This window comes from Lacerta agilis, chromosome 5 (genome assembly GCF_009819535.1).
Source record: "Lacerta agilis isolate rLacAgi1 chromosome 5, rLacAgi1.pri, whole genome shotgun sequence".
Classification (NCBI taxonomy): domain Eukaryota; kingdom Metazoa; phylum Chordata; class Lepidosauria; order Squamata; family Lacertidae; genus Lacerta; species Lacerta agilis.
The window spans coordinates 91,922,382-91,944,712 of record NC_046316.1 but is presented as its reverse complement, the minus strand read 5'-3'; the positions used below and the strand labels follow the sequence as shown (position 1 = coordinate 91,944,712).

At 46.6% G+C, this 22,331-nt stretch overlaps 1 protein-coding gene across 8 annotated transcripts in view; it reads left to right on the top strand.

The window, feature by feature from the left end:
* The window catches only part of ARMC9 (armadillo repeat containing 9), an 82,201-nt gene that overhangs the window by 58,280 nt on the left and 1,590 nt on the right, over positions 1–22,331 (top strand). For 7 of the 8 annotated variants that reach the window (XM_033150876.1, XM_033150881.1, XM_033150882.1 and 4 more), the window contains 5 exons: positions 1,837–1,941; positions 2,296–2,411; positions 9,024–9,148; positions 9,522–9,654; positions 19,929–20,101. In XM_033150876.1, the coding sequence (XP_033006767.1) occupies positions 1,837–1,941; positions 2,296–2,411; positions 9,024–9,148; positions 9,522–9,654; positions 19,929–20,101 (652 nt within the window). The remainder of the gene's footprint in view (positions 1–1,836; positions 1,942–2,295; positions 2,412–9,023; positions 9,149–9,521; positions 9,655–19,928; positions 20,102–22,331) is intronic. The other variant, XM_033150877.1, reaches the window with a different exon arrangement.

The following is a 22,331-nucleotide window of genomic DNA, read 5'->3' as shown; positions in this document are numbered from 1 at the left end:
CGCTGCAGCAGTTGGTGAGTTTAATTCCTCCCATCCCCTGCACAGAGGAAGACTCACAAGGATGCTGTGTAGTATTTGGTGTAAATCAGGGAATGAAAATCATGGGCTTTGCATGTCTGCTCAATGCCTTCATTGTACAAATAGCCCACAAACTCTGGTGGCAATTTATTTGGCTAATTTCATTTAACTGTTTAGAAAGAACATTTTGTCAGAGCTGCAGCGGAATTGAGTTAGCTTCAAGTGGGGATTTGTTTGGCCAGTTTCCCTTGTATGGATCTCCTGTTCTTGTTCCTGCAAAGCTCACCTTCTCAAACAGCCCCTATTTTCGAAGTCTATGCAGAGTTTGGCCTCTGCAGCCTGAAGGGCAGATTTCAGCTCCCCTCCTTGCATCAGCAACGGTTTACTCCCAGTTAACAGTGACGCCAGTGTTCTGGGTTTATTTCTTCGAGCCTTTGTCACTCTGGAGATGACACTACATTTTTATTGCTTTCTGCTTCCTTTCAGCACGGATTTGGGCAATTCGTGTAAAAGTCACAGTAAAATCCAAGCATGCCACACTCAAAAGTCCGCAGCTGCCTTGATCATTTACAGCGGTGGTTCCCAAAGGGGTCCCATTGCCCCCTGGGGTTGGTGGGATCACCTAGAGGAGTGCTAAGAGACAAGCAAGCAGCAGGGGACCTCTGAAGGTGTCAATGACTATCAGACATTGAAAAACTTGCATCACTAGATCAGGTTCACTCATTTTGTTGAATAAATTAAACTAAATAGTTCTAATTGGATTTTGAACGAATGTGCAATTGTTACTGAATTTTATCTGAAGAAGTGTGCATGCACACGAATTTTATCTGAAGAAGTGTGCATGCACACGAAAGCTCATACCAGGAACAAACTCAGTTGGTCTCTAAGGTGCTACTAGAAAGAATTTTCGATACTGAATTTTATTAAGTCATAAGCTTCCTTAGTGGGCCATGCAAACCGCTATTCTGAATAATGCTTTTTATAGGGTAGGGGGTACTGGAGATGTGTTTATGGAACCAAAGGGGTGGTGGACCAAAAGTGTTTGGGAACCACTGATTTGCAGGGTGTCCCCCCTTGCCAGCCAGCTTGCGTTGAGCTGACATAACCCCTGTGTGCTTGTTATCTGGGCGGCGTGGTTGCCCCTACATCTATGGCTGCTTCTGGTAACTTCAGAGAACCAGTGTGGCATAGGGACTAGGAGCACCCCAGACTATGCACTTGCTGCTTCAGAGTGAGCTCAGCCCTGCTCAGAACAGGCAACTTCTCCAACACCCCGGACAAGGGAACCACCTCTCCACAGAGCCTCCACCTTCTCTTCGGATCCAGTATCACTTTCTTCATCCTAATCAGACACCAGTCCAAAACCTGCACACACTTCTCCCAACTCAGACAATACAGAGAAATAGATATGGGTCCCATCAGTGAGCTGATGGCTCTTTGCTCCACGTCTCCTAATGGCTGTCTTCAGTGACTTAGGGTGGTGGATGGCACTGGGGACAGAATGAAACCCTGTGGAACACCATAACTTAACTGTTGTGAACTGAAGAGTGGCCACTTGCTTCTGTCCTCTGGAGATGACCCTCTAGGTAGGAGCAGAACCACGGTGACACCCTGCCTGACTCTTAGCTGGCAGAGCTGAAATTTTGTGGCTGCCTTAATCGCTGAGCAGCTTTTGCCTAATGAAGACACTGCACGGCATTGGGAGCCACACGCTGCATCTCATTGGCTTTGCCTGTCACATGGTTTATTCCCGTGACCTGAGAACTGTCTGTCCCGGCTCTTGGGGGTCCCTGACTCTCTGCTTTCATGTCATGGCAGGAAGACCACAACAGCATGGAGGCCGACCTGGACAAAGATGAAGTGTTGCAGCCTCAACAGGGGGAGTTGTCGGGCGAGAAGCTCCTGACCACAGAATACTTGGGAGTAAGTAGCGGCTTTGGAGACAAGTGTTGGGTATTATGCTCACCAAAAAATAGTATTTTGAGTTATGTATCAAAAAGAAAAAATGACAAACTGAACACCCCTCCCTCCCTTTTACCCAACCTGAAGACATAGTTCAGATTTTAGTATCAATAGCCTAATAAGCCTTAGAACGTTGCCTCCATGTGTTGGGGGAAGCTGGGGTGGCGGGACAAGACTTGACCTTCTTCTCCCTCCCCACTGCACCTGGCCTTTGGACAACCACTAGCATGGACTCAGGATGCGTCCCCCTCCTGAGGTCTCTGTTTAGTGCTGATCTGACCTCCCCAAACAGCTGATTTCTCCTCCTCATTTCAGATCATGACCAACACACCGAAAGCGAAGAAGAAGCCCATCCCCGGCATCCCGCAAAGCATTGACGAGCCCCTCCAGAGACCCGTGACACCGGGCCATCACAGGGCTGCCTACCCAACGTAAGTCTGGGCAAACAAGCCAAAAGCTGGGAGGTTCAAAGAAAGTGCAGTTCAGATTGATGGAAAGATTCTGACGAAATAAAACAGCATTAGACAGGACGTTGCCCTTGCTGTGTTTTTTATAAAGAGTTTTCACTTAGAGCAACATATGCCCTTTGTTGGGGTGGGATAGCTCCTTGCATCTCCCCACAACTAGCAGAAACATAGTAAATTCGGGTGAAGTTATGCAGACACAGGTTGCAGATTTCTTGCCGTGGTATTTGGATAGTCTCTAGATGCAGATTTTTAAAAAACAGAGTGGAATAGGCATAGCCCTGCCTTTGGTGTTGACCTCCAGCTCTGCCGTTCCTGTTCCTATAAAGACCTTGGGCTAGCCAGGCCCTCCTATGCCCTCCCTGGAGCCGCTTCCTCAAGCTACAGCTGTTCAGAGCCAGTGACTCGGGGAAAGGAGCAGGGGAAATCACAAGACCTCTCCCCTCCTGTCCTGTGTTGCTTGCCAGATGTTAGCGTCTCTCTCCTGCCGTTGTAACCTAGCAGCATCTGAGGAGCCACAAGGTTCGCATCCGTGCTGTGTCAATGTTTGTACAAACCTGTATGGAGAAAGAGGCAGAACCTCCATCCAAAAGAAACACTTGGAGACAATGTGTAAAGGTCAGGAGGAAGCAGGAACAGTGCAGAGGGCAAAAGTGCACAGAGGCTGCTGTTCTGCGAATGTTCCAGTCCTCAGAAAGGTGTTGTAAGGCTGGCAAGATGATGCAGATAAACTTTGGACGCTCAAAAATGTGAAATGGTATCAGCATCGTCATCTTAGAAGCATAGAATTGTAGAGCTGGAACAGACGCAAAGGGCCAGCTGGTTCAACCCCCTGCTATGCAGGAATTGCAGCTAAATCTTACCAATATGAACATAGTTGTTCAAAGAAGCCAGTTTTGTTTCTCAGGCTCAACAGCCCTTTTTGCATTATTACCCAAATTAGGGAGCCAGCATGGGAGCCAGCCAGAACCGTTGGGAAGAGCGGCCTGGTTTTCAGGAGTGGCTGTCATCTGCTTAGTTTTTTAAGTGCCCTTGCTGGTTTTCTTGTGACATTTCCAGCCACGGTTGGTGTTTCATCTCAGCGTGCATGGCAGGAAACTTTTAAACTGCATAAACGCGAGGAAGAGGCATTTGCAAAATAGCAGGCTTTTCATTGCTCTTCCTAGCAGGTGGAGCTTTTTTTCGTTTTCCAGGTGTTTTCAGGTACGGAAAAACGAGAAGTCCTCCTTATTAAAATATGGTGGATTATGCTTCTAAAAATATAGTGAGATCTAAAGCTTTCCACCTGCTGTCACTCCATCCCTTTACTTTTTGAACACCACAGAACCACTGCAGAGAGGTAACAGTTATCAAGAACTCTCTGCCGCTTCTCTTTCATTTCTGCCTACTTTTCCCCCCCGCTGTCACCATTTGCAAGATCTAACAGAACTTAGCAACAGAAACAGCCAGTGTGGAAATAGTGAAGTGGTTAGATTTAAACTATGCACTGGATAAGTGCGATGAAATTACACCTCTTTGCTCCCTTTTTCTCTCCCCTCTCAATTTTCACTCACCAGGCTGTGAAAACTCAGGGTGGGGGTGGGAGAGAGATTAGATGCAAAGCGCTCTCAGACCCAGGCTGTTGGGAAACGAATTGATGATGAAAGCATTTCCCCCAGCACAGTACCGTAATGCAGCCTTTCCCAACCTGGTGCCCTACAGATATTGCAGGAATACCACTCCAGTCATCCCTAACCGTTGATCTGGCTGCTGGGAGTCTAAAACAGCTGGAAGGCTCCAGCTTACTAAAGGTTGCTGTAATAATAATAATAATAATAATAATAATAATAATAATAATAATAATGTAATATTCTATGCCGGAGACAGACTCCCTTGGAGCACGCCATGTCAATGTCACACGCAAACTGGGAAATGGTAAATAATAGCCTAAGGTAGGAACCTGTGGCCATGCTTAAGTCATTGGGCTGCAGCTCCCATCAGCCTCAGCATGGCAGGGATGATGGGAGATGTAGTCCAGCAACATCTGAAGGTCATCAGCCCCCCCAACCCCTGCTCTAAGGAACAGGACTGTTGGTGTGCTTCTGTTCCTGCAAGCCATCTGCAGTGTGAAACAAGGCTTCCTAGAAGTACCTAGTCAGCTGCTATTGGAAGCCGGTTGCCTAAATAATGTCAACCTTTGCTCTGATCAGGCAGGTCTCTTCCTTGAAGGCATTCCAGTGCACTGGTATCGACCAAGATAGCCAAATGGAACCTCCATGTTTGAGCATGGTTGCCAAGGGAGCAGTGCCAGCCCTCTGGTTGGACAAAATGAGACACTGACCTCAGGTGGCTGATGAGCAAAGACACTCTGCTTCCTGTGCCCTGTTGCTCCTTTCCTTCTGTGGATTCCTTTGGGCCAGTTATACCCAGTGGCAGGTGGATCAGAGTCATCTGTTGCCAGTTGTGACACTTGGCCACCTGAGGAGAGGTGGGCTGCCTCTCCTCATAGGAACTGTCCCAGACCCTGCGGTCATCCTCCTTCTTGATGTGCTGCCTCCACATGAGGTCTGGAGAGTGCCTTGTCTGCAGCAGCTCCTCATTTGTGGAGTTCTATTCCAAGGGAAGCTCGCCTGGCACCTTCATTATACACCTTTAGGCGCCAGGTGAAAATGTTTCTCTTCAACCGGGCCTTTGGCTAGTTAAACAAGCTATGGCCTTTAAAACAGTGTGTTGGGGTGCTGTAGTTTTGTTTGTTATTATGTTGTGTGTTTCGATACCCTAAACCACCCTGTCATCCTTGGATGAAGGGCGGCATATAAATTTAAAGAAAGAAAGAAATTTGTGCAGCTTGCTGTGCTGCTGCCGCCTGGCAAGCGGAGCCATCCCACTGGCCAGCCTAGCAAGCCCTGCGCCTCCTTTCCCATGGCGCCTGGGCCAAACACCCACAAAAGGCGAGGGGAGGGGGCAGTTTGCTTGGTCTTGTGCCAGCCCGAGAGCCGGCTGAGTTAATCCCCAGCACAGAGGCACATCACTGCAGTTGCTGCAGCAGATGCAACACAAAACTCCCCGTTGCTCCCACTGTACTGACTGCTGCTCAGCTGGGGAAGAGGCGGCAGGGCGGGAGGAGCAGGTCGTGAAGCAGGCACAAGCCACTTCCCGCGCCGCGCTGTGAGCCAGGCAGCCAGCTAAAGGGGCAGCGAAGTACTGGGGTTAACGTGGATTGGAGGGAAGGAGATTTAGCTATGTAGGTGCCTAGGGTTGCAATGCAAATTTATTTTGGACTGAAATACTGTAAATACGGCATTTAGCTTTTTTTGTTGGTATGAATTAACTTTAATTCCAGGAACCACTTTAATGCAAACCAAATTTAATGCAAAGTAAGTTATATTGGGTTGTATCTGACACTGCTGTTCAGTTCACATAACAGACTTGCACATTGGAACTTCCCCTTTGAGGGTGCAGCTCTCATGCACCCTCAAAATCTGCTCCAGAGGATTGTTGGACTATCTGGAGCAGATCTGGGGGGAGCAGTGGGGAGGGAGTTCCACTGTGTGAGTGGAACTCTGCTTCTGCAGCAATGGATAAAGCCCATTACATTTTTTTCTCTCAGCAAATTTTTAATTTACCCTGTAGGCTTGTTATGTTTAGGGAAGCTTTTAATGTTTGACGCACTATTTTATTTTAATATTTTGTTGGAAGCCGCCCAGAGTGGCTGAGGAAACCCAGCCAGATGGGCAGAGTATAAATAATAAAGTATTATTATTAACTAGTAGACATTAAACCAGTTAAATTAATGGGCGCTAGAACATTCCTTCCGGCGTCTCTTCTGTCGCTGTCTCTCCTCCGCCGCTTCGCTTCCGCCCATGCTCCCTCGGCTACCTTCCGGTCTTCCACCCGGCCGTGCTCGCTCCCGCCATGGGTCCCCCCGGCTCCCTCGCCGCGCGGCCTTTCCGTTCCGCCCGCTGGCTCCCTCTCTGCCTCGCCCGCCATGCTTCGTGGCTGGGCCGCCCCCAGGAAAGAGCCGCCTGGGGGTTTCTGCTCGATCCCTCGGAGATCCCGGGGCCCCTGCGCTCCCTTGCTCCCACCTGGTAGGCGCCGTAGTTGCTCTTGGGGTTGCTGAGCAGCACGCGGCGCCCGAAGTCTCTGCGTTCCAAGTCCCAATGGCTGTCCGTGGGGCACATGCGCAGTAGTGCAATCCCACGGACACAGGGACTGGACGCAGAGACAATTGCACTTTATTATTGTAGATATTATTTCCACCGCAGCAACTCTGTACTTGTTTACTCAGAGTCTGATTCATGGCTCCTTTTGCAATGGGCAATGGAAAACACCCTAAGCTTACTAAGTCCCCTTGTATTCAGTGAAGCGTTATGCGTGCACAAGATGTAGAATTATACAGGTGGAAGGAACCACCAGGGTCATCTAGTCTAACCTCCTGCCACACAGGGATCTTTTACCCATGACCCTGAGATTAAGAGCTTCATGCTCTGCCGACTGAGTGGAATGGAAGGGGAGAGGGAAGAAAGAGAAGAACGATGGCAGGGAGGTTGGGGTCGCACGGTTTGAACGGAGCAAAGAAAAAGAAAGTAGGTAAATGGGAGTTGCTGCTGTCAGGGGTGTTCTGCACCTTGATTTTTTTAAAAAAGAAATTATTATGTCTGGGAAGATACAGGCAGGGAGCATTTGCTGCTCTGCCACAGGCTGCAAAATGCCTTGGACCAACCTTGTGAAGTCCTGGAGCAGGAATAGCCCAAACAGCAGCTTCTCCAAGCCAAGCTGACGGAGTGGCCATAGCGTACCCACCTCTGCCACAGCTGCTGCAACCGTAGATAACATCACAAGGCTTGCGATAATCCCTTGCTCATGCCTTTCGATGCGTCATGTGGGCACCAGCCCCAGGTGCCACTCCTGGGAGCCTCAGGTATCACCCGCCGCTTCCTGCAAGGCACATTTCAGACCTAGAAATTTAATTTGGCGTTCTCCAGACCAGGGGGAATCGTGATTTCTTTCTCAGCTGGATTTGAGGAAAGCCTTTGCCATTCGCCGGATCAGGCCCTGTCATCAGAATGCTGCATCTCTGCCATTTACATTGATTTCTCAGTCACATTTTAATAGCGTGGTGAAAGCAGAGTTCTGGGTGCGAGTGCATATAAATAGCAGCATCCAGATGTGGAAAAGGTGGAAATCTCAAAAAAAAAACACCAAGTCCCATGCTTCCTTCATTTTCACCCTCAAGGATTGAAACTGGCAGCCCAGAGACTGTAGCTCAGGAGTAGATCATGTGTTGGATGCAGAAGGACCCACAGTCAATTTCCCACACCTCTGAAATATTGGTGCTGGAAAGATTCCTATCCCATCAGAATGGAGTTCAGGCTTCCCCAATCTGGTGCCATCCAGAAATGTATTTATTTCATGAAATTTATACACTGATTGATTTTTGTACAAAAAACGGAACATCAAAGCGGTTTACGAGTGGGTTGCTTTTTTATTTTGATTATGAATTTTGTGGTTTTATATTTCGATTTTATTCTGTGAACCGCCCTGAGACCTCTGGGTATAGGGCGGTATATATATTCTAATTATTATTATTATTATTATTATTATTATTATTATTATTATTATTATTTATACCCCACCCATCTGGCTGGGTTTCCCCACCCGCTCTATTAATTTATTTTACTTATAAAATAAATACATAAAAAACAACTTTTAAATAATCAAAAGATAAAGTCAACCATCAACTAAAAACAGATTGAAACGTACGTCCACATTCTACATTTCTGGGCAGGCTTTTGTCTATAAACAACAATGTTTTTAGCAGGCACCCAAAAGAGTACAGGGACTGTGCCTGCCTGGGGTCAGTAGGCAGGAAGTCCCAGAGCATAGGTGCTGCCACACTAAAGATTTCTTACAAAGGCAGAACGGGTATTGTGTGGCACCTGAAACAGTGCTAGTTCCTTACATCGAAGTGGTCAGGTGGACCGTATGTGGGGTAAGACAATCTTGCAGGTAAACTGGTCCCAAGTTGATGAAGGTTTTGTATACTAATAGCAACACCTTGAACCTGGCCCAGTAGCCAGTCGGCAACCTGTGCAGATCTCTGGGCATATTGTTGGACTACAGTTCCCATTAGCCCAGCCAGCATGACCAATGGCCAGGGATGTTTGGAGCTGCAGTCCGAAAACATATGGGAGGGAGAAACCAGATTAGGGAAGCCTAGAGCAGACAGTATTGAGCTAATGGGCCAATGGAGCACTTCCTATAAGGCAGATGCAGGCGTTCAGCTTACTATAAAAGGGACAGAATCAAACGGAAATGTAGATCTTGATGTTACACAGTGGAATGAGTTGAGAGGAGGCGCTTGCCCAGCTTTACTAAGGAGCTGTGTACATAATCCCAGAGTTCTCCTCCGCAAAAATGTCCTGACTTCGGTAAACAAGGGGGGAACTGCACTGCAAGGCTGCTTTGGTGCTGTCAAGCCAGCTTACGATGCAAAATGCCTCTCTATTACAGGAAATGCAGGGGGCAATCATTCTTGCACGATAATAGTTTTCAATTACAAGCATTCACCATTCTTTGACTTTCCATTTTCCTTGCTAGGCCAGAAAATGATGCCCTTTCTTCCTGTAGCAGGGATAGCCATCTCCAGTCTGAGCAGAACTCCCGTCCCCCGACCCGCAGCGGCAAGAGACCCAGCCATTCCGAGCTCTGCTTCTCTTCATCGTGTAAGGATTTGATGGAATTCCGCTAATTATAGGCTTAAGCCGGCCATTCCGAGGCATATCAATGAACATGCTGCTCTGGTCTAGATATTACACTGCTAGCACTCCCCCAGTCTGGTGTCATCCAGATGTTTTGGACTATAACTCCCATCAGCACCAGACAGCATGATGGGAGTTGTAGTCCAAACCCACTACAGGGCATCAGGTTGGGGGAATGTTATTACTACAAAGAGGGTTTGAAAGATGGGTGGACCAGCAGGCGGGGCACGGGACACGAGATGTGGGCCCAAACATTTGGCAGAACAGGAATGAGCAGCTCCGGCAAGTAAGATGCAAAACACCACTTCCCAAATGAAGCATTTCTTTTCCAAAACAGCAGTTGAAACTGAAACCTCTGAGGGTTCCCTGGGGCGTCTTGGAATGGTTGGTTCTCCCTCATCAGCTGCTGAGATCCTGACTCTCCAGTCCTTCAATATTGCCCAGGACAGCGTAGACCGGCTGTCAGACAGGTATGTAACTGTTGTTGGAGATTCATTCCCCGTGTGTAGTCATGGGTTTGTTGTCTATCACATGACTGGGTATGTGTTTCGATTCCACAGGAATTGGAAGTGACGTAGACAGGATGTTTGTCTTACTGTGTTCCCTGAAATGGGACTATTGTCCTTTGCTTTTTTCTTTTTGCTGCCTGATGATAGAGAGAGAGGGAGCCATGTTGCAGTGCTCCATGTGTGTTTATATGTAAATAAAGTAGATTAGTCAAAATGCTGAGTTGCTGAGTTCTATTACGCAACTGCGCAAACCTCTGCAGATCCGTTAGTGTGCTAATGTCTTCTGGCATTAGTCGCTGTCATGTTTGGGCTAAATAATACTTTTGAAGCTCCCGAACGATCGCACAGGAGGGAGGGAACATGCCAGTTGCGCATGTGTCTCTGCAAGGGTTCTACTCGTGAGTAGTGTTAGAGTTTTCAAATTGCCTATGTGCAGAAATTCAGCTGTCTATCTTCAAGCAATTACCAGTTGGCAGAAAGCCCAGATCTGCTCTCTCTCTAGACCCTTAGCAACGACCTGTGATTGGTCAATGAGTTCCTAAAGAGTGAGCTCTGTGTGAGAGCGTGAGTGGTTTGTGGTTAGTGGTTAGTGTGTGGTTGTATTAGAGAAAGTGGTCAGTGAAGAGAGAGAGACAGTGAGGAAAGATTTTATGTTTTGTTTCTTTTATTTTGTAAAGTGTGTACATGGTAACTTATGGATACTAGTTGTTTCAATAAATGCTGTATATATCCAGTGAGTTGCTGAGTTCCTGCGTTGTGCTGTCCAGTTAATTACACAACAGCCAGAAGCTTCCAGAAAAGTCTGCGGTTAACTGTGCTGTGTCCAGGAATACGTTATACTCCTGACACTAAATCTTAAGAAGTAGGACATCTCCTGACAACTGTATGGTCTGTTGAAAGCGTGGCCTGTCAATTCTTAAGTAGCGTATTTATCATAGAATTGCAGAATCATAAAGTCAGAAGGGACCCCAAGGGTCATCTGGCCCAGCCCCCTGCAACGTGGAAATCACAGGTAAAGAATTCCTGACAGGTGGCCATCCAACCTCTGTTTGTTGTTGTTCAGTCGTTCAGTCGTGTCCGACTCTTCGTGACCCCATGGACCAGAGCACGCCAGGCACGCCTATCCTTCACTGCCTCCCGCAGTTTGGCCAAACTCATGTTACTAGCTTCGAGAACACTGTCCAACCATCTCATCCTCTGTCGTCCCCTTCTCCTTGTGCCCTCCATCTTTCCCAACATCAGGGTCTTTTCTAGGGAGTCTTCTCTTCTCATGAGGTGGCCAAAGTACTGGAGCCTCAACTTCAGGATCTGTCCTTCTAGTGAGCACTCAGGGCTGATTTCTTTGAGAATGGATAGGTTTGATCTTCTTGCAGTCCATGGGACTCTCAAGAGTCTCCTCCAGCACCAGAATTCAAAAGCATCAATTCTTCGGCGATCAGCCTTCTTTATGGTCCAGCTCTCACTTCCATACATCACTACTGGGAAAACCATAGCTTTAACTATACGGACCTTTGTCGGCAAGGTGATGTCTTTGCTTTTTAAGATGTTGTCTAGGTTTGTCATTGCTTTTCTCCCAAGAAGCAGGCGTCTTCTAATTTCGTGACTGCTGTCACCATCTGCAGTGATCATGGAGCCCAAGAAAACTCCAATGAAAACCCAAGAAAACTCCAATGAAGGGGAGTCCACCACCTTCTGAGGTTGTCCTTTCCGCTGCCGAATTACGCTTACCATCAGAAATTCATTCCTAAATCTTCCTCTAAATCTTCACATTCCACTGTAGCTTTTGTCCATCAATTGCAATTAGCCTTCGGGGCCAAATAATAATTCACAGCATTTTTCTTTGAGTGTGTTTCTTGCAAATGGGGAAGTTCCGAGGCAAATGGGCAGAAGTGACATTTCACGGGGGAGAATCAGTGCCATGGACGTAAGCAGGGCTCTCGGCTAGTTCAGCATCCTGTTCTCGCAGGGGCTAGTCAGATGCCTAAGGGAAGCCCACAAGCCAGGACCCGAGTGCAACAGGACTCTTCCTGCCTGTGATTCCCAGTGATTGGTATTCAGAGTCATACCTCCTCTGGCTTGGAAGGTAGAACATAGCAATGATGACTAGTAGCCATTGGTAGCTTTCTGCTCCATGAATTTGTCTTAACAACCTTTTATTTTTATTTTATTTTTTAAATATTTTTATTCATTTTATAAAATACAAGACAAAACAAATACAAACACAAACACAACATAAGCAACTCTCATATGTACTTGTCAGGGAACGGTCCCCGATGCAGCGCAAGGTGAGAGAGACCCAACACTCCCCCAGTCCCGAGGGCGATACAGGGAAAACGCAATTTCCGTCGCCCCAAAGACGTCGTGGGGTGAAAAGAAAGGATGGAAGGGAGGGTTTCCATATACCGAAACTCTTTTGTTGGGGTCAGAACCAGAAGGGGCCATTCCCGGATTCTGACATCGCTTGATACAGACATGAACTTTTACGCTCTGCACTGCACAATAAAATAATTAAAGGAAACAGTGGAGTCCTGGCTGTTTACTCATGAGCAACTAACCGCGAACCTTACAGTACTTAACATTTTTTCTATAACATCTTGTGGCGACTTCCCCCGACCTCTCCTTTCTGGGTTTCGTTTCCACTCTTCTTTTGAACAGTTTCATATATTAACAAATTTTCATTATCATATTTTAATACTTACTGGTATTAATTTCTTATCCATTATAAATTCCCTAAATCATTTATTTAAATCATATATACCCAATTTTATACCAAAAACCTCTAATTACTTCCCTAGGATTTCATGAATTTAAACATTACAATATTTTTTCAAATAGATTTTGATTTTTTCCCAATCTTCCTGCAATGTTTCTTCCCTCTGGTCACGCAGTCTCACTGTCAGCTCGGCAAGTTCCATAAAGTCTATCATTTTCATTTGCCATTCTTCAACTGTTGTATCTCCTGGTTCTTCCAGATCTTTGCGATTAATAATCTTGCTGCTATTGTGGCATACAAAAAGAAAGTATAGAATCCTGGAGTTGGAAGAGACCACAACGGCCATCCAGTCCTACCCCCTGCCAAGCAGGAAACACCATCAAAGCATTCCTGACAGATGGCTGTCAAGCCTCCGCTTAAAGACCTCCAAAGAAGGAGACTCCACCACACTCCTTGGCAGCAAATTCCACTGTCGAACAGCTCTCACTGTCAGGAAGTTCTTCCTAATGTTTAGGTGGAATCTTCTTTCTTTAGGTGGAATTGTCCTTTTTGGAGATTTCCTCCCCTATGATTCCCCCCCAAAAGGCTTCTGGTTTCTTTAAGAAGGTGTCTTTTAACACCTTTTTCATTTCATTATAGATCCTTTCCCAGAAGTCCTTTATTTTGGGGCACGTCCACCACATATGGAAAAAAGGTTCCTTCCTTCTCTTTACATTTCCAACATTTGTTATCTGAGGTATGATGCTTTTTAGCAAGTTTTACCGGAGTTAAATACCATCTATACATCATTTTCATCACATTTTCTCTCGAAACAGTACATGCAGTGAATTTGAAACCTTTCTTCCACAACCTTTCCCAATCTTTAAGCATGATATTACGCCCCACATCTTTAGCCCTGTGTTATTTCACCCGTCTCTTTTCTGTGTGTTTACACAGTCTTAAAACTTGCAGGAGCTGCAGCGTACCAAAGCAAGCCAAGTCTCATAAAGAATAATGACATTAATGGCCCAAATGATTTGGTGCAAGATAGCTCCCCTTGCTCATAATAAGTCTTCCAGACGTCTCCCAGTTCCGGGGCAGCAACCGCAGATGTCCTTGACTTGTCGTGGCTTTTGGAACCAGCAACTCAAAGCAGCCAGTCTGGACTTACCGTATGCGCTAAAGAAACAGAAGCCTGTGTTTTGCAGCACAAAGGCAAAAATCTGTTGTTGTTGTTGTTGTTCAGTTGTTCAGTCGTGTCCGACTCTTTGTGACCCCATGGACCAGAGCACACTTTCTCTAGCTTTCTCCATAATCCAGCGCATGTTTGCAATTTGGTCTCTGGTTCCTCTGCCCCTTCGAAATCCAGCTTGCACTTCTGGCAGTTCTCGGTCCACATACTGCTTAAGCCTGCCTTGTAGAATTTTAAGCATAACCTTGCTAGCGTGTGAAATGAGCGCAATTGTGCGGTAGTTAGAGCATTCTTTGGCACTGCCCTTCCTTGGGATTGGGATGTAAACTGATCTTCTCCAGTCCTCTGGCTACTGCTGAGTTTTCCAAACTTGCTGGCATATTGAGTGTAGCACCTTAACAGCATCATCCTTTAAAAATTTAAATAACTCAGCTGGAATATCATCACTTCCACTGGCCTTGTTGTTAGCAAGGCTTTCTAAGGCCCATTTGACTTCACTCTCCAGGATGTCTGGCTCAAGGTCAGCAACCACACTACCTAGGGTGTACGAGACCTCCATATCTTTCTGGTATAATTCCTCTGTGTATTCTTGCCACCTCTTCTTGATGTCTTCTGCTTCTGTTAGGTGCAAAGATCTGTAGCCGCAGTTAATTATTCCATTGCACAATGTGTGTTTTCCCCTTTCAAAGCGGAAGATTAAGAACTTAAGAAGAGCCAGCTGGATCAGGCCAGTGGCCCATCTAGCCCAGCATCCTGTTCTCACAGTGGCCAACCGGATGCCTACGGGAAACCTGCAAGCAGGATCTGAGCACAAGAGCACATTCTCTCTCGCTGCCTCCAGCTGTGGAGGCAGAGCAGAGGCAATAATCTTGTGTTCATTTCTTTTTTTCTTGTTATTTTTGGGTCAGTAATTATGCTTGGTGTTAAGGGAGGGTCCCCAGACAGCAAGCAGCCCTCAGCAGTGGTGGAGGAGAAAGAAGGTTCTCCACCCCCTTTTTTGCAAGGGGGCGAATGTGTTTTTAAAGGTGCCACGTAAATCCAACCTGCGTATATAATAGTTCTGGTTGCCTCTCTTTATAGCATGACATTCACTTTAGGAGGGCAATAAAAGTGTCAGGGTGTCCAAGCGTTGCCAGGAGAGGAGTTTGAGCTGGGAATTGACTTCCTTGAAGAACACTCTTTGCCGAGACAGTAAGACACCCGAGTGGCTTGCCTTTGTCCCACAGATGAGTTCAGATAGATAGATAGATAGATAGATAGATAGATAGATAGATAGATAGATGGACTGCCTGATCCCACTGTGCCTCATGAGCAAAGTTGGGAGATGTTCTCTTAAGCTTTTATGTGCTGGTGCATCTTTAAATGTTTTTTTTTTTCCTGTGGAGGCATGAGGACTAGCTGCTTACGCTTTTGTAGAAATGAAGCTGATCGTTCAACAAACTTTTACCCTCTGAGATTAATGGAACTAAGTTACAGTTACAGGTGGGTAGCCGTGCTGGTCTGCCATAGTCGAAACAAAATAGAAAATTCTTTCCAGTAGCACCTTAGAGACCAACTGAGTTTCTTCTTGGTATGAGCTTTCGTGTGCATGCACACTTCTTCAGATATCTGAAGAAGTGTGCATGCACACGAAAGCTCATACCAAGAACAAACTCAGTTGGTCTCTAAGGTGCTACTGGAACTAAGTTAGTTATGGCCATTAATTCCAGAGGGTCAACTCTGAGTAAAAGTTAGTTGAATACAGCCCTGAGATTCTTGGGTCCCTGGCATGCTATGTGATTCTGTGGTACGCTGCATTTTGATCTCAGCTAAGTAGTTGTGTGTCCCGTCCCGTCCCGCCCCCCCCCCCCAGTATATGCCATGCTATACCTGAATGATTCCCTGGTTGTAAAATTAGAAAGATAACTAGACGTTTCCTGGTGTGGGTGGGAAGGTGAGAGAACACTGTTCTCCTTGCCTTTTATTCTCTCCCCCAACTATTTGTGGCTTATGAGTCACTTGTGCGGCATTTCTTTTCGTTAGCTTGCGTGCCTTCAAGCTGGTTTCTCCCAAGAAAGCGAGAGAACACAGAGAGCCAGCAGATAAAGATTTATGTCTCTGTGGCGGATGTCTCACATGCCCCATTTCTTCTTCCTGCCAGAGTAGCACCTAGCCGTCGTCATATCGCGGAAGCCCTGCTCATTCCCACCGCCAGCTCAACTGATTTGCCCTCCGGTTGTGGTTGGGTCATGATGTGGCGGTTGGTTAATGTTGACTTGCTTCACATACGGAGACCGAGGGAGATGCTGTGGTGGCCGTGTCAGGTGCTTCATATCTGGATGTGATTTGAGGCACTGGTTTGTGAAGCCCCAATAAAACTGTTTTCCCTGAAGGCAAATTCCACTGAGCGTATGCCACATGCATTCCTTGTGTAAGGCTCAAAGATTCAACGCCTGGCACCTGCCGTTGAAGGGTACCAGGCAGGCCGGGGAAGACCAGAGCAGGCAGCACTCGTCAAGGCAGACCAAGACATAGTGCCAGTTACAGGTGGGTAGCCGTGTTGGTCTGCCATAGTCAAAACAAAATAAAAATTTCTTTCCAGTAGCACCTTAGAGACCAACTAAGTTTGTTCTTGGTATGAGCTTTCGTGTGCGTGCACACTTATTCAGATAACTGAAGATATCTGAAGAAGTGTGCATGCACACGAAAACTCATACCAAGAACAAGACATAGTGGTCAGAGTGTCAGACTAGCTCCTGGGAAGAGAGACCAGGCTTCAGATCCCTTCTCAGCTGCGAAGCTCATTGGGTGGCCTTGGGCAAATGGCTTCCTCTCTCTCCGCCTAATGGACCTTGCAGGGTTGTTGTGAGGGTAAAATGGAGGAGAACAGTGTACTCTGTCTTGAGCTCCTCAGAGGAAAGGTGTAATAAATAAGACAGCCCCCCCCCCCTGTATTCTCCCTCTACTTTGTGAGTTTGAAGAAAGGAGAGAGGGAAGATCCACATGGGCTCACTGATGGAGCACGTTTTGGCCAGACTAGACGTGACGCAGGATGTCTGAGCAGGTTGTTCTTCTCTGGGCTTAAAAGGAACCACGAAGGCCCCTGAATGGAATTGGGGCTGGGGGCAGAATGAGCTGGCTGGCTGGCTGGCTTGAAACCCTTTCCCCCTTGTGCCAATTCCACAAGCAACTACCCCCAACCCCACCCAAGCTGCTAGAGACAATTCCCAAAATACAGAACCAGGGAATTTAGATGTACTAAGGCTGCTCCATGGCTGAGTCAAAACCCCTCCGTCCCTGATGCTCCCATGGGTTGGGCAAATGGCCTCTCTCATCTCAAACTGAAATATAAATAGGAGCCGTAAGTTCTTTAGCAAGTGTCCATGTCTGTATACATTCCGGATGTCATCGATAATACCTGTCAGATAACAATAGATCATTGCACAAGAAGTGAGCATCATGAAAGTTGCGGGGAGGGGGGCCATGTGTTTAGAAATGGCCCACAAGCCATTGCAGTGGTACGTCAGGTTAAGAACTTAATTGGTTCTGGAGGTCCGTTCTTAACCTGAAGCTTCTTCTTAACTGAAGCATCTGTAACCCGAGGTACCACTGTACAGCCTTGTTTAGAATAATCCGCTCCATTTGGTTCTGGACCCCTCTGAGTTCAGTTTCGAGCTATGAGGATTGAGATTCTACCAGATAATGATCTCTGTATTTTTGTTATTTGTTATTTTTGGCCAGAGGCTTCCTGCTGGACTGGAAAGGGGGTTGGCAAGATCTTCTGAAAAGATAGCAGAGAGGGCTGTAAAAAGAAGCACGCAAGCGGGCAGCAGAAAGGCAGTTCAAACAGAGTTTTTACTGCCTTATTAGCAGGCCTGGGCCATCAGTGGCAACAGTTTGCAAAAGCAAAGTCTCAAACAATGGGAGCAATTTGAGGAAATGGAGAAGCTGAGAGGTTGTTAACTCTTATGGCTGCCTGTCTGGCAGGTGCCTGCAAGCTCTGCAAACTCATCCACATTCCTTTCAAGAGGGAAGAGTCCTGCTTTTTTCAACCCCCCTGCTCCTGACAGTGACTTTCTTTGATGGGGCATCTGTGTTGGCCTGTTTGTGAGACCCTTTGAGGTCCCATTTTAATTACTTCTCTACAACTGAGACATCTCAGGAATCTATCACTTTTTACTCCTTTCCTACACCTGAGTTGCTCCTTGCCTGTCTGGCTATTAAGAGGGAAATTAAACTGTGCCAAAGTTTTGCAGTTTTGGGTTTGTTTGTTTTTTGCAGCAAAACCCCTGCGTTTTTCAGCACCCCACAAACTGAGAGATTGATACAAAACACGGGGTCTGTACTTAACAATAACTATGAATCCCAAAATTCGGAATCCCCTGCAAACTGCTGAAGTTGTTTTGCAGCGTAGGTTCGTAGTTAATGGGGCCGCTAAAAAGGCAGCCAGAGAACCCTCTTAACAATAGAGTGTTCTGTGATTACTTTTAAAAAGCCAAACAAACCAAGAAGAGTGGAGGAAAGGCATGAGCACTTCCTTTGCCCAGAAATCGGTTTTTCCTAAGGCCCAGGTCGCAGACAGGCAGTATTGGGGGGGTGTCACTTTGTCAATGCTCAGAGGCATGTTTTCACATGTCCTGAGGCTGCATGTAAACTCAGCCTGACTCTGAGCTTTTCCCAGCAGCTGAACTAGTTAAACTGTGGAACTCGCTTCCGCAGGAGGCATTGATGGCGACCAACTGGGATGACATTAAAGCAGAATTAGAACAAAACCATGTAAGAGAGGACTACGGATGGCTCCTTGCCGGGATGGCTGTGCTCTGCCTCCACATTTGGAGGCAGCAATGCTTCTGAATCCTAGTTGCTGGAAACCACACGAGGAGAGAGGGCTCTTGTGCTCGGATCCTGCTTGCCGGTTTCCCACAGGAATCTGATTGGCCACTGTGAGAACAGGAGGAAGGACTAGATGGGACATTGGCCTGATGGAGCCGGCTCTTCCTGCTTCCTTATGAAAGGAAGTTCTGGGACTCACCCTGAGACAAATGGAAGACCCGGGCTCCCTTTCTGCAGCTGCTCCATAGCTATTAACAGCTGCTGTTATAGGATGTGCCTACTGCTTTACATAGTGCAAGAGGACAGGTCCCTGCCCCGAGGAGGTTACAAACTAGCATTGGACAGCCCCAGAGGAAGGTGGAGAATGTGCATTCACTTCAGTGGCCGTTTACTTAGGCAGCTACTGTAGGGTCAGACTGGGGAAGGTTAAGCTACAGTATTTAATGGGAAATGTGAATTTTGAGGAGGAATTTATGTGAGACCTTTGCCTGAATAAATGGTATGAATGCTGTTCCTTGCCGGTGTGTCGGTTGTTCAACAGGTACTTAACAATTTCGTTACAAGGCTGATGCCGGCCAGAACAAAGTCTGCCGTATCAATTGATGCTAATCCGATACGTTTTCAAAATGTTGTAGGATTCAGAATCTTTTGTCGCAGAATTCCAGACTCCTTGCAAACTTCTGCCTTGTCTTGTGGTGCTCAGTTGACTTCATTAATTCAGAAGATTAATATCCCATCTTTCTCCAAGTCGCAAAGGCTGCTCTGTCCCCTGTTATTTATTTATTTATTTATTTATTTATTTATTTAAATTTATATTTTCTACAATGAACAACAATACATCAAACATATAAACAAATACAATCAAGAATAAGAAAAACACATAATAAAAACAACATAAAACATAACAAAAGAAAAGAAAACTTATACATACCTAAAACAGGAACATAAAAAACATTGTTCAATTCTAGTATCATATCTTCTTTCAAGGGGGCTTCCCCCGTACTCTCAGCTGCGTTCATTATAAATATACTTTGGTAACTTCGTAACTATTCTCTTAACATTAACCAATATTCTTAATACCTTTTAAAACACTAACTAAGGATAATAACTCTTTATAAACATCATATCTTTAAGTGTTCCTAAATATTCAAAATCAAAATCACTCATAACATACTTCTTGTATACTATTTTCAATTACATCAACTAGCTAAAGCCATTTCAACAAACTGGTTCTGCTTCAAATATCCAACTTCTCACGATTTTTTAAATAGTCCTTAAATTTCTTCCAATCCTGTTGCACCTTCTCCTCCCTCTGGTCTCGGAGTCTTGCGGTCAGTTCAGCAAGTTCCATAAAGTCCATAAGCTTCATCTGCCATTCTTCCACTGTCGGGAGCTCTTCACCCTTCCAGTTTCTTGCAAGTAGAATTCTAGCAGCTGTTGTGGCATACATAAAAAACACTCTGTCCTGACTGGGTATCTCATGGTTGGTCATGCTCAAAAGGAAGGCCTGTTTTTTAATTCCATTTCTCCCTCTTGCAGTGACTTCCTTCCTGGCCTCCCCAGCAAACCCAGGCTCCCCTGCTCCCCGGATTTCCCAAGTGCCAGGCCCGGAAGGGGCAAAATCCCAACCATCGCTCCCCAGTTCTCCCAGTCTGGGCCCCAGCAAACCAGCCGCCCCGGCTCTTCTGGATCGTCATCGAGGAGCAGGCAGAGTAAGAACAAAACCGCCTTATTCTCATGGTCTGGACTGGTTCGAGGAAACACCTTTGACCCTGTTTTTTGCCACCTGAGGTGTATGTTTTTGGGACTCACCTTATTTTTATGGTTGTTATTGTAAATTGTTTTTAATACTGTGCTTTGCTGCTGTAACCTGCTCTGGGGTATTAGGGTGGGTATAGATAAATAATACCTCATTGCTTGATGGGACACAGCCAGACTGGTTGACGGGACTCCGTTAAGAAAAGGATTGTGTTGGAGAAGTGTGCATGTTTTTCTGGGATAGCTCCTTCCAGGGGCTTCAGTGATAGCAGCACTGGTGCTAACTCTAGGGGCCCTGGGTGCCTGGGCACCCACACAAAAAAAATTGTGGGGGCTCTGACACATCTTCCAGTTTGGTACCGGAAGCTGCGTTGGAGGCCCGAGGCAATGTCCAAGGCCCTGCGGAACTGGAAGTCACATCGGAGGTCTCGCAAGGCCTCGGACGTGACCTCCGGGGACCCACACAGCCTTGGGAACACTGCTGCGGCACGTGTTATAAACAGAATCTGCCCTTATTCCCTTATGGGGCACACAAGAGTCCTTTGTAGGTTCTCCATTGGTAGGAGAAAATAACAGAGGCCAACCAGAGAATATTGAGAAGCAAAGCAGCTAGTAAGCCTGATCTGTATTAAAGCTGTTGCAACAGGGTACTCCCCTCACACACAGGAGTTTGGAGGAGGACCCAGCGCAAAGGTGTGCCTGCCCTTATATAGACATTTTGAAATTCCCTGTCCTGCAGCTCAAGACCAGCCCTCCATACATCATACATACATCACAGAAGGGGTGTAGCCCAAGACCACCACCCCAGATACATCATACCTACATCACAGGAGAGGCGGTCTGCAACAGAAATCTGAGCGTGTTGTTTATCTCCTGTGTGCCAGGTTATCTGATAATGCCTTATCTGATTGCCTTTCCTGGTAGTCTGGCCATTCCTTTGAGGTGGCAATTAATTCCTGAGACAATGGGAAGGTTCCCTCACCCCCTCCCTCCTTGCAGAGAAACATTTGGTCAGTTTTAGGAGTCAAAATGGTTTCAGGACTGTCCTCTCAGACATGTGGCCTATACATTCACGTACGTATACATTCATGTACGTCCTTCAGGTCCTATATACCAGAAGGAGCGTCTTCACCCCCATCATTCAGCCCGGACACTGAGATCCAGCACCGAGGGCCTTCTGGCGGTTCCCTCACTGCGAGAAGCAAAGCTCAGGGAACCAGGCAACCTGCCCTGTGGAACTCCCTCCCTTCAGATGTCAAAGACATTTAGAGGACATCTGAAGGCAGCCCTGTTTAGGGAAGCTTTTAATGTGTGATATTTTAATGTATTTGATTTTTGTTGGAAGCCACCCAGAGTGGCTGGGGAAATCCAGCCAGATGGGCGGGGTACTAATTATTATTATTATTATTATTATTATTATTATTATTATTACGTGTTTGCTTGGAACACTAATGAACATTTATTATATATCTAAGACCTTAAAATTCGTATAACACACGCCTACGTAACGTGGCATCATGACATCACGTTACGTCGCGGGCACCATTGAGCACCCATAGCCTGGGGCCCAAGTCAGCAACCTGAATAGCAGCTGGCACCTTCCTTCGCCATGCAGCAGGCAGAAGGACAGGAGAGGGGGAGGATTTTTATTATTTATCATCCTCATCGTCATCATGTCCACAGAATGAGAAGGTTAGCACAGCTGGTACTAGGAATGAGGAGCTGCTTTCCAGGCAGGTTTGATGCTTTTTTCCCTTCTGGCGTCATGCTCTGTAAAGCATTCCTTGCGGCCTCCCTGCAGGCCCCCTGCCCCGCATCCTCTGTTTACTCCTGGTGCCTCTGCATTCTGTTTCCTGCGATAGGAGCTCTGTCCAGCCTGGATCAAGAGGGCTCTGCTAGTACGCACACGAGCCCTCCTGTTCTTCCTGCTTCGCTCCTGCCGCTGGCTCATTGTCACGCTGAAAAGGAAGCGTCTCTGAAATGCGGAAAGTGCACACTGGCCAAGAAAGCGGTGCCTGAAGCCCATGTGCTCCCCGCTTTCCAGGGAAAGTGGAAGTGAGCTTATGGGCACATGAGTGGAATAGGAAGCCCAAGTCCTCCATAGAGTGTCAGCTAGAGGGTTTGTGACACTCTCATATGCAAACCCACATCATGACAGCTTTTTTAAAAAGCTCTGAGGCTTAC